Raw genomic sequence first — 11921 nt, 5'->3', positions numbered from 1 at the left:
AACTTCAGTCGGTCTGCAGGGAAATGATCTTACTTTCCGACAGCAGGGGGGAGAGACTTCCCAGAACTCAAGCAACTTTGTTTGTTTCCCTGTAGAACAGCCGAAAACCATGTAGAGATTCATATCTGCAGCAGTCAGAGCAAGTAGATGAAGGGGGAATTTCACTGCATACAGTCAGGTTTCTTATAAAAATTGTACAAATTGAAGTATATTGGGGATAGGTTTATTTTTCAGTTAATAAAGTAAAAATTTTATTTTATTTTTGCCTTTACATCCTCTTTAATGTTTCCAACTCCAGCTGCAGGGACATAGATCATGAAGCCAGATCATGGAGCCTGCTGAAAAAGGCAGAATCTTGGCCGAATCCCGAACCGAATCCTGGATTCGGTACATCCATAATTTAAACAGATGCACTGGGATTGTATTTGGAGGATTATGTTGCTACAGCCGCTAGTTCTGGAGAGTTGGAGAAAGTTTGTATTAAACAATACAAAAACTATAAAATCCACATTAAATTACATAACAACACAGGACCCAGTGCATATTCTGATTACTAATCTGTCTTGCTGTATCTGCTTCTATGGCAGATATTATTTGACTTGTGCTGTTTTTACAATTTATGACAATCCCTTAATTTAGTCTCCTAACAGCAGCCCAGACCACACTGAGCATGTGCATGGTCTTAGTCTTGCAAACATGTTTAACAAAGTTACAAGAAGGTGACCCCCTGTGGCCAACTTTGAAAGCATAAATCATTTGTTTATTTAGGCTTCTGGTGCAGTAAGTTCATGTTTATTATACAAAATAAAGCATTTTTAGCATTATTCTATTTTAGACTTTGGTTCCCCTTTAAGAGCACTAAGGTGTTTAGAGACTATATACTGAACACTTCTTTTGTACCCATATGGAGATTCTTCACCCTGAGCAGAGATAAAACAAAGGGCTCTGTAGTACTTTGCACTCCTTTCTTTTTGTCTTCGCAGGATGCTCAAAAAAGAGGGTGTGTGGCAAGGAACTCTCACATTCTGCCTTTCCTGTATACAGGACCCAAATATTGAGGATATGGATTGTTTCCTCTTCTGGCTCCAAGCTTTACTTCTCTAAGGGATGCATCCAAAGAAAGTGCATAATGTCTATATTCTTCCAGGGCCCAATTTGTCAGCTAAGTCTACAGAGCATATGCTACATTTCTGAAGTCTTGGGGCGAAGGACATCAGGATGCAAATGATATTAACTTTTGAGCCTGGCATACAGCGGATTCATATTCTAGAAAACATAGATCTGGTCTATGCAGTCATACTTATGAAGCTTCAAATATTTCAGTGGTACTGGTTGTCAAGGTAATAAAGCCAATAAAACATTATTTAGATATTATTTCAAAGCCTGTGGTCATATTATGGCAGAACAGCAAAACATAATGAAATTTACTGAACACTTTGTTCAGCCATCTATGTAACTACTGCACAGAATCTGCGGATGTTACAATCACACTGAGGGAAAAATATTTTGGGCAAATTTTCCCTCCTTAAATTGTCACCCATCTAGTGTTTTTGATATTTACTGTATCTGTGACGTGCTGGTAAACAGAAAGACTTGTGGTTGGTGAAAACCATGTCATTTTAGAGAAGTAAGTCTACCAGTTGTAGCATTGAATATTAACACAGTATTTTGGAAGGTATAGGCACAGAACATAACTGTGCAAGCAACTTATAAAAACCAATACAAAAGTAAACTGTGCTTTAGTCATCCTCTGAATCACTGTCTTTCTTTGTAGGGATGGAGGCACGAATCGAGGTCATGAGCTGGTCCTGGATTTGCTTTTTTGGATTTTCCTCAAGGTCAGTCTTGATGGATCCTGATTCAGCAAGCTTCCATTCTAACTCTAAAATGATATGCAGTCATATTTAGTAAAATCACAACAAAAACTAGAAACATAGAAACACATAAATATCAGATTGCTTGCAAACATTTTCCATTGCAATATTCAGTGAGGCAAACAATGTAAAAATGTATTTACAGTAAAATGTCCCTTAACTTCTAGCAAACTACTATTATTGCCAAAGACTGCAAATGTTTATATAATATAGGGGGTTAGATCAACAGTAAAGCTAATATACAGCATGTTGTGCATGTATTCAGCCATAGAAAGGGAAGTTACTAACTGGAGTTAGTATGGCCCTAGCAAGGATGAAGTCACATAAGAATAGCTACTAAACTTTTGCACATAATTTTCTACTAAGGGATGATGTAAAATCTCTGTAAAGATCTGTAGTAGTTACTGCTAATAGAAAAAATTATAAAGGCCAATATGTGATATACAAAAATTGATAAGTAAGATTTTTTTCAAGACAAGCACAGCAAATGTCAAGAATGTGTGCTTGGTGTAATGAATTAATGCTCTTAATGCTCTTGCTAAGTTAGAAAAATAAAAACAACATCTAAAATGATAGGTATTACAACAATCATTTAACAAAACTGAAACTGATTTTTACTTACCATCCTGTGTTAGATTCATTCCACCAAACACAAGAGGTCCTATGAACTGAGCCCGTATATCACCATCAAGGTATACAAAGATAGTGGGAAGGTTCTTGTCAGGATAGTTGGGAATGCATGTTGTGGAAATTGCTTTTACAAATTTCACATCTTTGAACTTTCGTGCCAGTGCAGTTAAGTGCTTGTTTATTAAAGAACAGAGTGGTACGCTAGAAGACAAACAAGAAAACATGGTTTTTAGATCGAGTTTTACTTGGCAAATTGAAGCATAAACTCTGTGAACAATTGTCCTGATAATGGTATATTGTATGTACATACAGCTCCAGTGATCTTACAATACATAGTAAATTAAACCATCAGTTCAAGCTTCAGGTCACCTTAAATAAGGATGAAAAAAGAATGCACTATGGTGCGCTCTGTATTCTTCTTATTCTGCTGATAAGTTCCCTCAATAAAAGAAGTTGTTCTTTGTAGAAGCATCTTTCCATTCCTTATAAAATATATTAAAAGGATCACACATTACTCTCAGCCCAAGACCACTGTGGCAATCTAAAATATGTGTGGGCTTAATATTTCCGTTAAAATTATTCCCATTAGTATTTTTATGTACAGTAAAGTTAATTTAACAGTACAAGCTTTTAAATGGGGATTACTGACCCCATCTAAAAACAAATGTTCTCGAAGGCTAAACATTTATTAATACTGCTACTTTTTATTAGTTATCTTTCTATTCAGACCTTCTCCAATTCATATTCCAGTTTCTTATGCAAATCAATGCATGTTTGCTAGGGTATTTAGGACTCCAGCAACCAGATTGGGGAAACTGCAAAATGGAGAGTGACTGAATAAAAAAAGCTAAATAACTCAAAAACCTCAAATAATTAAAGCAAATGAAAACCAATAGCAAATTGTCTCAAAATATCACTCCTTACATCATACTAAAAGTTAACCCAAAGGTGAACAACCCCTTTAAAGCTAATTAGTGACGATGATCAATTGAAGTCTACCGCAAGTCCATTTCCATGGACAATAAGAATATTACACTGGCATGCTTTCAGGTGACCTGTCTCCAACTATTGGAGGGCCTCCAGTGGGAGGCAGTCAAGATAATTCACCACACTGATCACTACTGCTAAAAAACAGATGAAAATGTAATGTCAGCAATAGCCTTAGCATATCTACAGTCAGCATTGTGTAAATGATTGCACAAGTTGGAAACACATACTCTTTATATAACAAATACAGAGATATGCAGAGTTTCTACATGGACACAAAAGAAATCAGATTTAGAGCATATATAAACAACAAAAAATACTGTTCATACCCTTGTTTGTAAAGATGTAATATCACCCACAGATCTTTCCCAGCTTTGGTAATTTCCTGGACATAGTCTTGTCCTGAAATCTCTAATACCTCTCCAAATTTATTCTTTAGTTGGGTTGCTTGCCACTGTGCCATTCTTTGTTGTCTAATGAAAAACAAACAAAAGATCTGAAAATGTTGTAAAACTGAAAAATAAGTTTTTTGAGAAATGGTCCATGTGAGCTCAAACATGTCAAAAGACAAAATATTGCAACACCGTTCTGTTTGGAGTGGCTCCCTACATTCTTTTGATTTTGATACAGTTTTATCATTTTACTGAATAACAAATCGTACAATATAATTTTGCACATTACAATGTACATGTGAACAATGGGCAAAAAAATATCTTTGGCTGTGCTTTCTTTTGCAACTGTCCCATACAGGCACATCTATACCCAGGCCTGACATGGGACAGTATGCTGCTGAGGCTGCATAATTAGTAACCACACTGAGGACTAGAAGGGATATTCAAACTCCTGCTGGCACAAAGTGAGTGGGGGGACAGACAGTTTGGGGGGGGGGGGCTAGGGGCATGCCAGGGTAGCATAATAAGGTGGGACAAGACACCTTGCTAAAAGACATAAGAATATATTCTAGAATGTAAGCTTTTTTTGACAGGGCCCTCTTTAACTCTCATATTGGATATTGGTTCTTTTTGTGTGCAATTTAGTATGTTCAATGTATCCAACCATTTATTGTACAGGGGTGTTTTGTTGGTATTGATGTTCATATCAAATTGCCATAATAATAATTGCACAAACTAAAACAAAAGTCTGAAACAAGAAAAAAAAAAAGAAGCTTGGGAGAAGTTTTCTGTATGACCATGATCCCAAAAACAGCCAAAGTAACAAAAAGGTGAATGGCTTACAAAGACCCCGATCTTAATCTAAGAATTAGTCCCCCACAACTTTTTTTTGACTGCACGGTTAACACTGTCAGTCTATTTACCTTATTTATTGTATACAACTAAAGCTGCATTAAATCTAGTATTACTCTTAGGGAATTTAATTTTGGGTATATGGAGAGCACAGCATCAAGAGGTGCTGCTACATTTCAGCTGTTTTTTGCACATTTGCTATTGTCACATGATCTATAGTCACCTGATTTTAAGTTTAAGTTTAGTTTTGGTTTTGCTGAATCAGAATCCTGAAAAAATAGGGCACATTTCTGCCAAAATGTATTGGCCATTTGGTCTGTTCCTCATTTTAATACCCTGACTTAGTCATCTTCTTAGATTTATATTAACAGAATTCATACCATATATTGACAGACAGTTTATTGAACAGGAACAAAGGTTGCCTTTCACAAAAGTGGGCTAAGATATTTTGATGCCCAGTATCTGTAAAATATATCCTCATCCATTACAGAGAATAAATCCAGTACCTGTCCTGTTTTGTCTCCTGTACTAAAGAACTAGGTAACCTAACTTTTTACAAATACACACATTTTTGGTTCATGTTTCATGGTCACTTCACCACCAGGATGGTTAAATAGAAATGCTTTTTCGCTAGCGTTACTTCGGCAATCAAAGCAAAGATGCGCTAGCGTTCAATTATACCTAGTGAAACTTCGTTAGAGGTCTTCAATAAGGCTAATTTGCATAAGGCGTGAAATTATAAAGCTGAATAGATGTATATGTTGCAGCAAATACATTACACAAGTCCAGGGAACCTTAATAAAGACAATAAAGTTGTTATAATGCCCTACACATGAACCCACTATATAGTTTATATCCCATATGTTAGGAAATGTATGGGGGAACCCGGTTACCCCAAAAAAAAAAAAAAATGTAAGGATTTTTGCAGGCTAGACTTTTTCCACTAAAAATATGATGTAAGTAATGCACTTTGCCTGGTCTGAGCTGGTGAAGGAGGTAACATTCAGTAAAATCCGCATCTTAGTGAATTTGCGGAGTAATGTCCATTCGCCAGAGTGAAAATTCGCCTGTGGATAGAGTGACTAGTGTCTGTCTCTTTCGCTAGCAAAGTTACACCTGCGCCCGTATATCGGCGAAGTGCCTGAAAGCAGTAACGATGGTGAATTGTCATTTCGCACTATAGTAAATCTGCCCAGGCCCGGACTGGCCATTTGTGAATACGGGCAAATGCCCGTTGGGCCGCTGCCCATGCCGTGTAAATGGGCCGCATTGACAGTGTGCGACTGTGCGATCTCTTGTGCGCAGGGCCCTTGCGCTTGGATGAAGAGAGAAATGTCATTTTGCAGGACCCGCACTAACATTTCCTACCAGTAGAGGGCGCGCAGCAGAAGTGAGCCGGAAACTGAAGAGCTGCACGGGGAAAACTTTGCAGTGCTTTTCAAACGCTCCAATGAAGGGATGAAGGGAAGGATTGAATTTTCTGCTGCTGTTCTGCATTTCCCCCCTTGCCCCCCCCCTCCAACTGTACAGAGAAAGGGCAGGTAAGAACAACTACTACCTGCTACTTAAAGTGATACTGACATGAATAAAAAAAAAAAAAAAAAAAAAAAAATATATATATATATATATATATATCTATGTATAATACTGTTCATCTAAAGTTATAGGTCATGTACATTTTGAAATCTGCACTGTGTGTGAGTTAGCTGTCTATTAATCTTATAAATGTTGCCTTATATGTTAGAAAAAAGTGTTTTTAGTTTATTTTTGGGAAAGAATTCTTCATTTGCGCCTGTGTAGTAACAAATTACAAGCAGTCTCGTGTCCTACAGATATATGTGTAGCAATAGCGATATGGAGCACACAGTGGTTAGGAGGAATTAAAACATTCTTTATTAGATATCCTTTAAAATCATCAGTACATTATGTGGATATGACTTCTCCCCCACACTTGACGCGTTTCGTGGCGTTTCGCCACTTCCTCAGATGCTTAGGTCTATGCTTATGCCTGTGCTTCTGAGGAAGTGGCAAGACGCCATGAAACGCGTCAACTCTGTTATGTCATAATACTGATAATATCACTGCACAGTTTAATTATTCACAGCAGTCTTGCCCTGCTTTATGGCAGCTGAGATTCTAACTATCTATGTGCAGTTTTCTATGCAGGACATGGCAGGCTTCGGGCATCTGTTCACAGGTTTTTATCTAATATTCCCCTGTATAATTGTGTCCAAGGAATGGATTAAAAAAACTTGCTCCCAATAAAGACTAATTATATCTTAGTTTGGCTCAAACTACTGTTTTATTATTACAGAGAAAATTAAATCTTTTAAACATTTGGATTGTTTGCATATAATGGAGTCTATGGGAGACGGCCTTTCCTAATTTGGAGCTTTCTGAAAAATGGGTTTCCAGATAACCAATCCAATACCTGAAGTGGGCTGCTTTGATTTTTTTTGCCAGGGCTGCTTTTTTCTCCCAGTCCGGCCCTGAATCTGCCCCATAGTCATTAATCTCGAAGTGCAAATGCCCTTGAGAATAAAAATTTTTACATTTGCATATCAATCCACGGTTACATATGTACAGACCTGTACAACTCTACTGCTCGCTCATCTTCTTCTCCAAATTCATCCTCATTGTCTTCCAATTCCTCAAGCGTCATGTCTTCATATGTTTTTACTAAAACAGTTGGTTAAGCATTAAATATCATATATCATCTTGGAACCAATAAAAACTGTTAAAAGATAAAGTATAGACCTCTTCTAAACCTTACGACAACAACCATCTAGAACAGTCACATCCAACTGGTGGACAGTTAAAGCTCACCTATCATCAAAAAATGGTTCCCACACTGGAGGTGTGGGTAATTAGAGTCTGTATTCTGCTTAGGAAGCACCTTGCTAAGCTACCCCTACCAGGAAGGTTTTCCTGATGCAAGTGGCCATGTTGTAACACTTAGCAAAATGTCACAGCTCTTGTTTGGCCATGATTAGTCATACACACACTGTAAATAATAAGAAATTCTCCCAGCTCATTCACACACATGCACATAATGATCAAGAGCAGATTTCCTTAAAAGGAACAAGTTTGCCCAGATGAAAGTAACCCATAGCAACCAATCAGCAAGAAGCATGTTCTGGTCATCTCTTTAAAAGCAAACATCTTATTGGTTGCTCTGAGGAAATGATGAAGAAACCCCCTGTAACACCATACCTGGCACACACTGTTTTTATAATATAACTGGCAATAAATGTTTTAATGGAAGTACTTTTCATGTAATTCCAAATTGAAATGTTGTTGTGCTTGCCTCTATTCTATTGCAGGTTAGTGTATTTTATAATATAAACCTATTAAACACCAAATACATAATGAATACCATATTAGTACCTATGACTCACCAACAGATTGTTGCTTAAGAATCTCTGTTTCTTCCTCTTCATCATCCTGTGGCTTTTCCTTCGGAGGAAGGATACCTTTTCGGCGCAGAATATCATTCCACTCTGTGTCTGCGTTTGGATCCTAAAACAAGGACGTGCCGATTTAAAAAAGTGCACCAATAACCTGAGCGAGAGTGCTATAACATAGATCTAGAAATAATACTGTACTTCCCTTAAGCTTTACTTAAAATGCTAAAAACTGTATACACATGAAGAATTTTAGTTCCATTCAGTGTACACTGTCTTCTAGTGTCATAAAAATCCACACAGTCAACATTAAAGCAAGGTGTGTATTTTCTTTTGTGACAGGACTTGAAAACAAAGACTAGGAAAGTCATGGCAATTCAGATTCACTGGGGGCATCCATCAGTTATTATACGTGCTATCCTTGGGCCCCAGGCCGGTAAGGTATGTCACACTGCTGAGTGCAGCCATCTTTGATGAATTTCCAAGGGTTACATGGGCTACACATGCACACTTTCCTGTGCCTCGTTTGTGGTGGTTGGCAGCTGACACATGCACAGTATACTCACTCTACTGCACGTGTGTTGGATCTGGGCAACCCCTGGGAAATTCATGAAAGATGGCAGGATGGTGTTTACATAGAATGCACTCTGGGATGGCATGTTTTTCAGGCAGGGTACAAGGCCGCTGATTATATTCTGACTCAGCAAAAGATCCATCCACCGGGAGGACATATCACTCCATGGGACATACAGACGCTTATGGATTCTGACAGACAAACAACTCTTTTTACAAGTTTTCAGCTTTGTGGATTCCACAGATGACATTCAAAGAATAAGCACAAAGGAGAACGCCTTTGTAAATATAATCGTTTTTTTTTATTTTAAAGAGGTGCTGAGGGATTGAATCCAGTAACTACAGAATTCTCTAGTCGCACAGATTAGCCGAATTGCCTGACCACTGCACTGGGAGGGCACTTTTGCTAGACCCATTACTGGTATGTCTAGAATAAAGTCACAGCAAGATCCATCATATCTTGGTCTGACTGTAAAGGGAACACTTGTCAGTCACTGTTTCCCCTGTTGATCTGCAGATCACTTGGTTATTGGCTTGAAAACAAGCAGCAGCATCACTTATCTTTAACACTGACAGGGAGGGACACAGTCTGATACTTGTATAGCAGATAACTACGCTACTCCCACATTTTTTTTCTAACCCCCAATTTTTGTGTGCTTAGCTGCCCCTCCCCGGGAACAAGTGGCAAGACCTGGAGTTCCGCCCTTACCCTGGTGCTCTCATACCTAAACACTGCCTGCTGGGTAAAGCACTACAGCGTATCCCTCTCACCTGCATTTCACCGCTTCCTGGGCACACGAGACTCTCTGCACAAAGGAAGAATAATGAGATATGTTCATCAAAGGGTTGTTATAAAATTCCTGTCAGTAGAAAGGACAAGGCTCCTTGTTCCTTACCAGCCGGGGGAAGTTATTGGGTGCCTCAGCTCGTGCTTCCTGCCCGAGTGCCTGTCCTTATAAGGAAGTAGCTTGCTAAGGAGCTGGCAGAACTATCTGACAGTTTATATACAGTGTATGTGACTTATGCAGCTGTTAAGGGGGTGGACATGTTGTAAGGGAGCCTTGTGTATTTCTTTTTACGTCAAAAGAGACAACCCCTTGTTTCAGGATTAGAATGTGTCTGATTCTCAGGGTTGCCAGATTTATATTTCAAAACCAGCCAAAAACTATCAAATAAAGACGAGCCAGAAAGTAGCCAAAAGCCATTTTAAATATAGCCCAATTTGTACACTGAACAGCATATAGAAGCAGCTAACTATAAGTCTATTTGTATGGCACATGTGATTATCATAAACAGCGGATGCAGCGGGCTACAGTTGTAGTACAGACAGGCTGGGACTTAAAGGCTAGAACTGCAGCAAATAGAAAAGGGCGTTGCTTTCTATGCCATTCTACTACCATTGCATTCTGGATATTGTAGTTTCACATATGCCAAATTAAAACTATATTACCCAACATTCACTGGGATCGCACACTTGGGGGGAAAAAACTTTGGCTAGTTTTCACCCGCCAAGGCTCCAAAAACAAACCCAAATCCGTACCTTGGCTAGTTTGTACATTGGAAACACACCTGGGCTTGAAATTAGTAGCCAAGTTTGGAGGTAAAACCGCCAACCTGGCAACCTTGCTGATTCTTAACTGGATCTCAGCTTTTTAAGACCTGGCAGGGATGTCTGAAAAATTGGTTATGGAGGTTATGTGGTGGTGTTTATACAGGGAATAACACACTCCTTGACGTTGTTAAATCCCACTTTGACAAGGTTGCAGACAACTGAAAACAGAAATATCAGCCATTCAGCTATTGTTCCAAAAATATCTAGTGCAGCATTGTACCCTTAATTTGCTATTTACCCCAGTATTGTGGTTACCAGTAATTGTACCACCTCTAAATGTGTAATTCCCCTAACTTTCTTGCCCCTCTGCTACAATAACTAGCCTTGATAGTCCGAAAGTGTCCCCCCCCACCTTTCCCAAAAAAAAAAACACGGGAAAAAACTGGGTGGGGGGAGAAAAAAAGGAAATACTGCTTTCCCAACTCCCCCTGCTCTAAAAGAATCATTTTCACAGATGTCAGTGTTACTAAGTGCTGTATTTGCTGAAAAGTATTAGATTCTATATGAAAAGATCACTTCTAATGCTTCATGTTGGGGTGTAGCAGCTGGATGGGATAAAACATACGAGTGATGTGCCCAGCTAAAATGGCCTAAATCGGGTCCTAAATCCTCCTGAATCCTGACTCCCATCACAACTACCCCTTTATCTGCCTCTGTTCTGTTCACTCTTTGCCCTATGACATTATTGTTTCATCTTTATGATGTCAACCTACAATTATAGAAAGCAACCCAAACTCTCCTTAACTTTAAACATTGCTGGGCAACAAGCAAGCAGGACCTCTGCTAAAGATGACAGTGGAAACCAGGCTCAGGAGAAGAAGTGCTGTGCGTCAATTATATTTATTAACCAGTGTATGTTTTGAGCATAACTGCACTTTATCAAGGCAGCAGTGCTAATTATTACATCACCATTCTGCCCAGCATCCTTTAGGATTTTTTGTTTCATTACATTGCAAATTAAAGGTATGATGGTGTGTCTACTGTCCTGGTGGAAACTGGGCACTTTTTACCCAATTACTAAGGGGACCCTGCTAATATACATATAGTGCTTTCTTTCTGGGCAGAATATGGCTCTTTTACCTTTCCTTATTCTCTGCTTTTTTGAGGTTCACAGATGACCCCAGAACTCAGGGGCCTTATTTTGTGGCAGTGATTTATACAGCTCTGGACTATGAATTGCTTTTTTTACATTTACTTTCAGGTTAATACTGTGAATGATTTTTTGCTGCTGAAAAAAACTAGATCTTTATATTGCCCAGGAGACAACCCTAGTGCTTATGATGCTTTGAATATCCCTGTTCCAACATCTTTCTTCTCTGTTTTTCTACTTGTGTCTCCAAATTTTCTACTTGTGAATGTTTCCCTATCTTGTCATGCACTGCAGCTGCTGTCACATTTGCTTGTACACTAGTTTGCTCTAATAGCTCTTCAACCCCCAGTTAGCTGCCAGATAAAAAGCTAAATTTGGACTCAGCCCCTGCCTTAAATGAAAGTCTCTCACAGGTGGACCCTCACAATAGTGCTGGAGGAAGGGATTTCCATATTGGTTTTCACACATGTTTGAGGCTTAATGGCACATGGAGCTTTTTACAAAAAC

The 11921-nt window shown here is 38.7% G+C and overlaps 1 protein-coding gene across 2 annotated transcripts; it reads right to left on the bottom strand.

Annotated features, from left to right (window-relative positions):
* Positions 1-734: 734 nt before the first annotated feature.
* pdcl3.S (phosducin like 3 S homeolog) lies at positions 735-9701 on the bottom strand. 2 transcript variants are annotated; one of them, XM_018249761.2, is made up of 7 exons: positions 9609-9701; positions 9484-9518; positions 8134-8254; positions 7324-7414; positions 3821-3964; positions 2497-2705; positions 735-1882 (listed from the first exon to the last, which is right to left on the bottom strand). In XM_018249761.2, the coding sequence occupies exons 2-7, from the start codon at positions 9487-9489 to the stop codon at positions 1740-1742; spliced, it is 714 nt and encodes a 237-aa protein (XP_018105250.1). In that variant the 5' UTR covers positions 9490-9518; positions 9609-9701; the 3' UTR covers positions 735-1739. The 2 variants fall into 2 exon arrangements, with proteins under 2 accessions (XP_018105250.1, XP_018105249.1); XM_018249760.2 differs by having other exon boundaries at positions 9484-9642.
* Between the last annotated feature and the right edge of the window lie 2220 nt (positions 9702-11921).

This window comes from Xenopus laevis, chromosome 2S, assembly GCF_017654675.1.
Source record: "Xenopus laevis strain J_2021 chromosome 2S, Xenopus_laevis_v10.1, whole genome shotgun sequence".
Classification (NCBI taxonomy): Eukaryota; Metazoa; Chordata; class Amphibia; order Anura; family Pipidae; genus Xenopus; species Xenopus laevis.
Note: the sequence above shows the minus strand (reverse complement) of the source record. Positions and strands in the feature narration are given on the sequence as shown.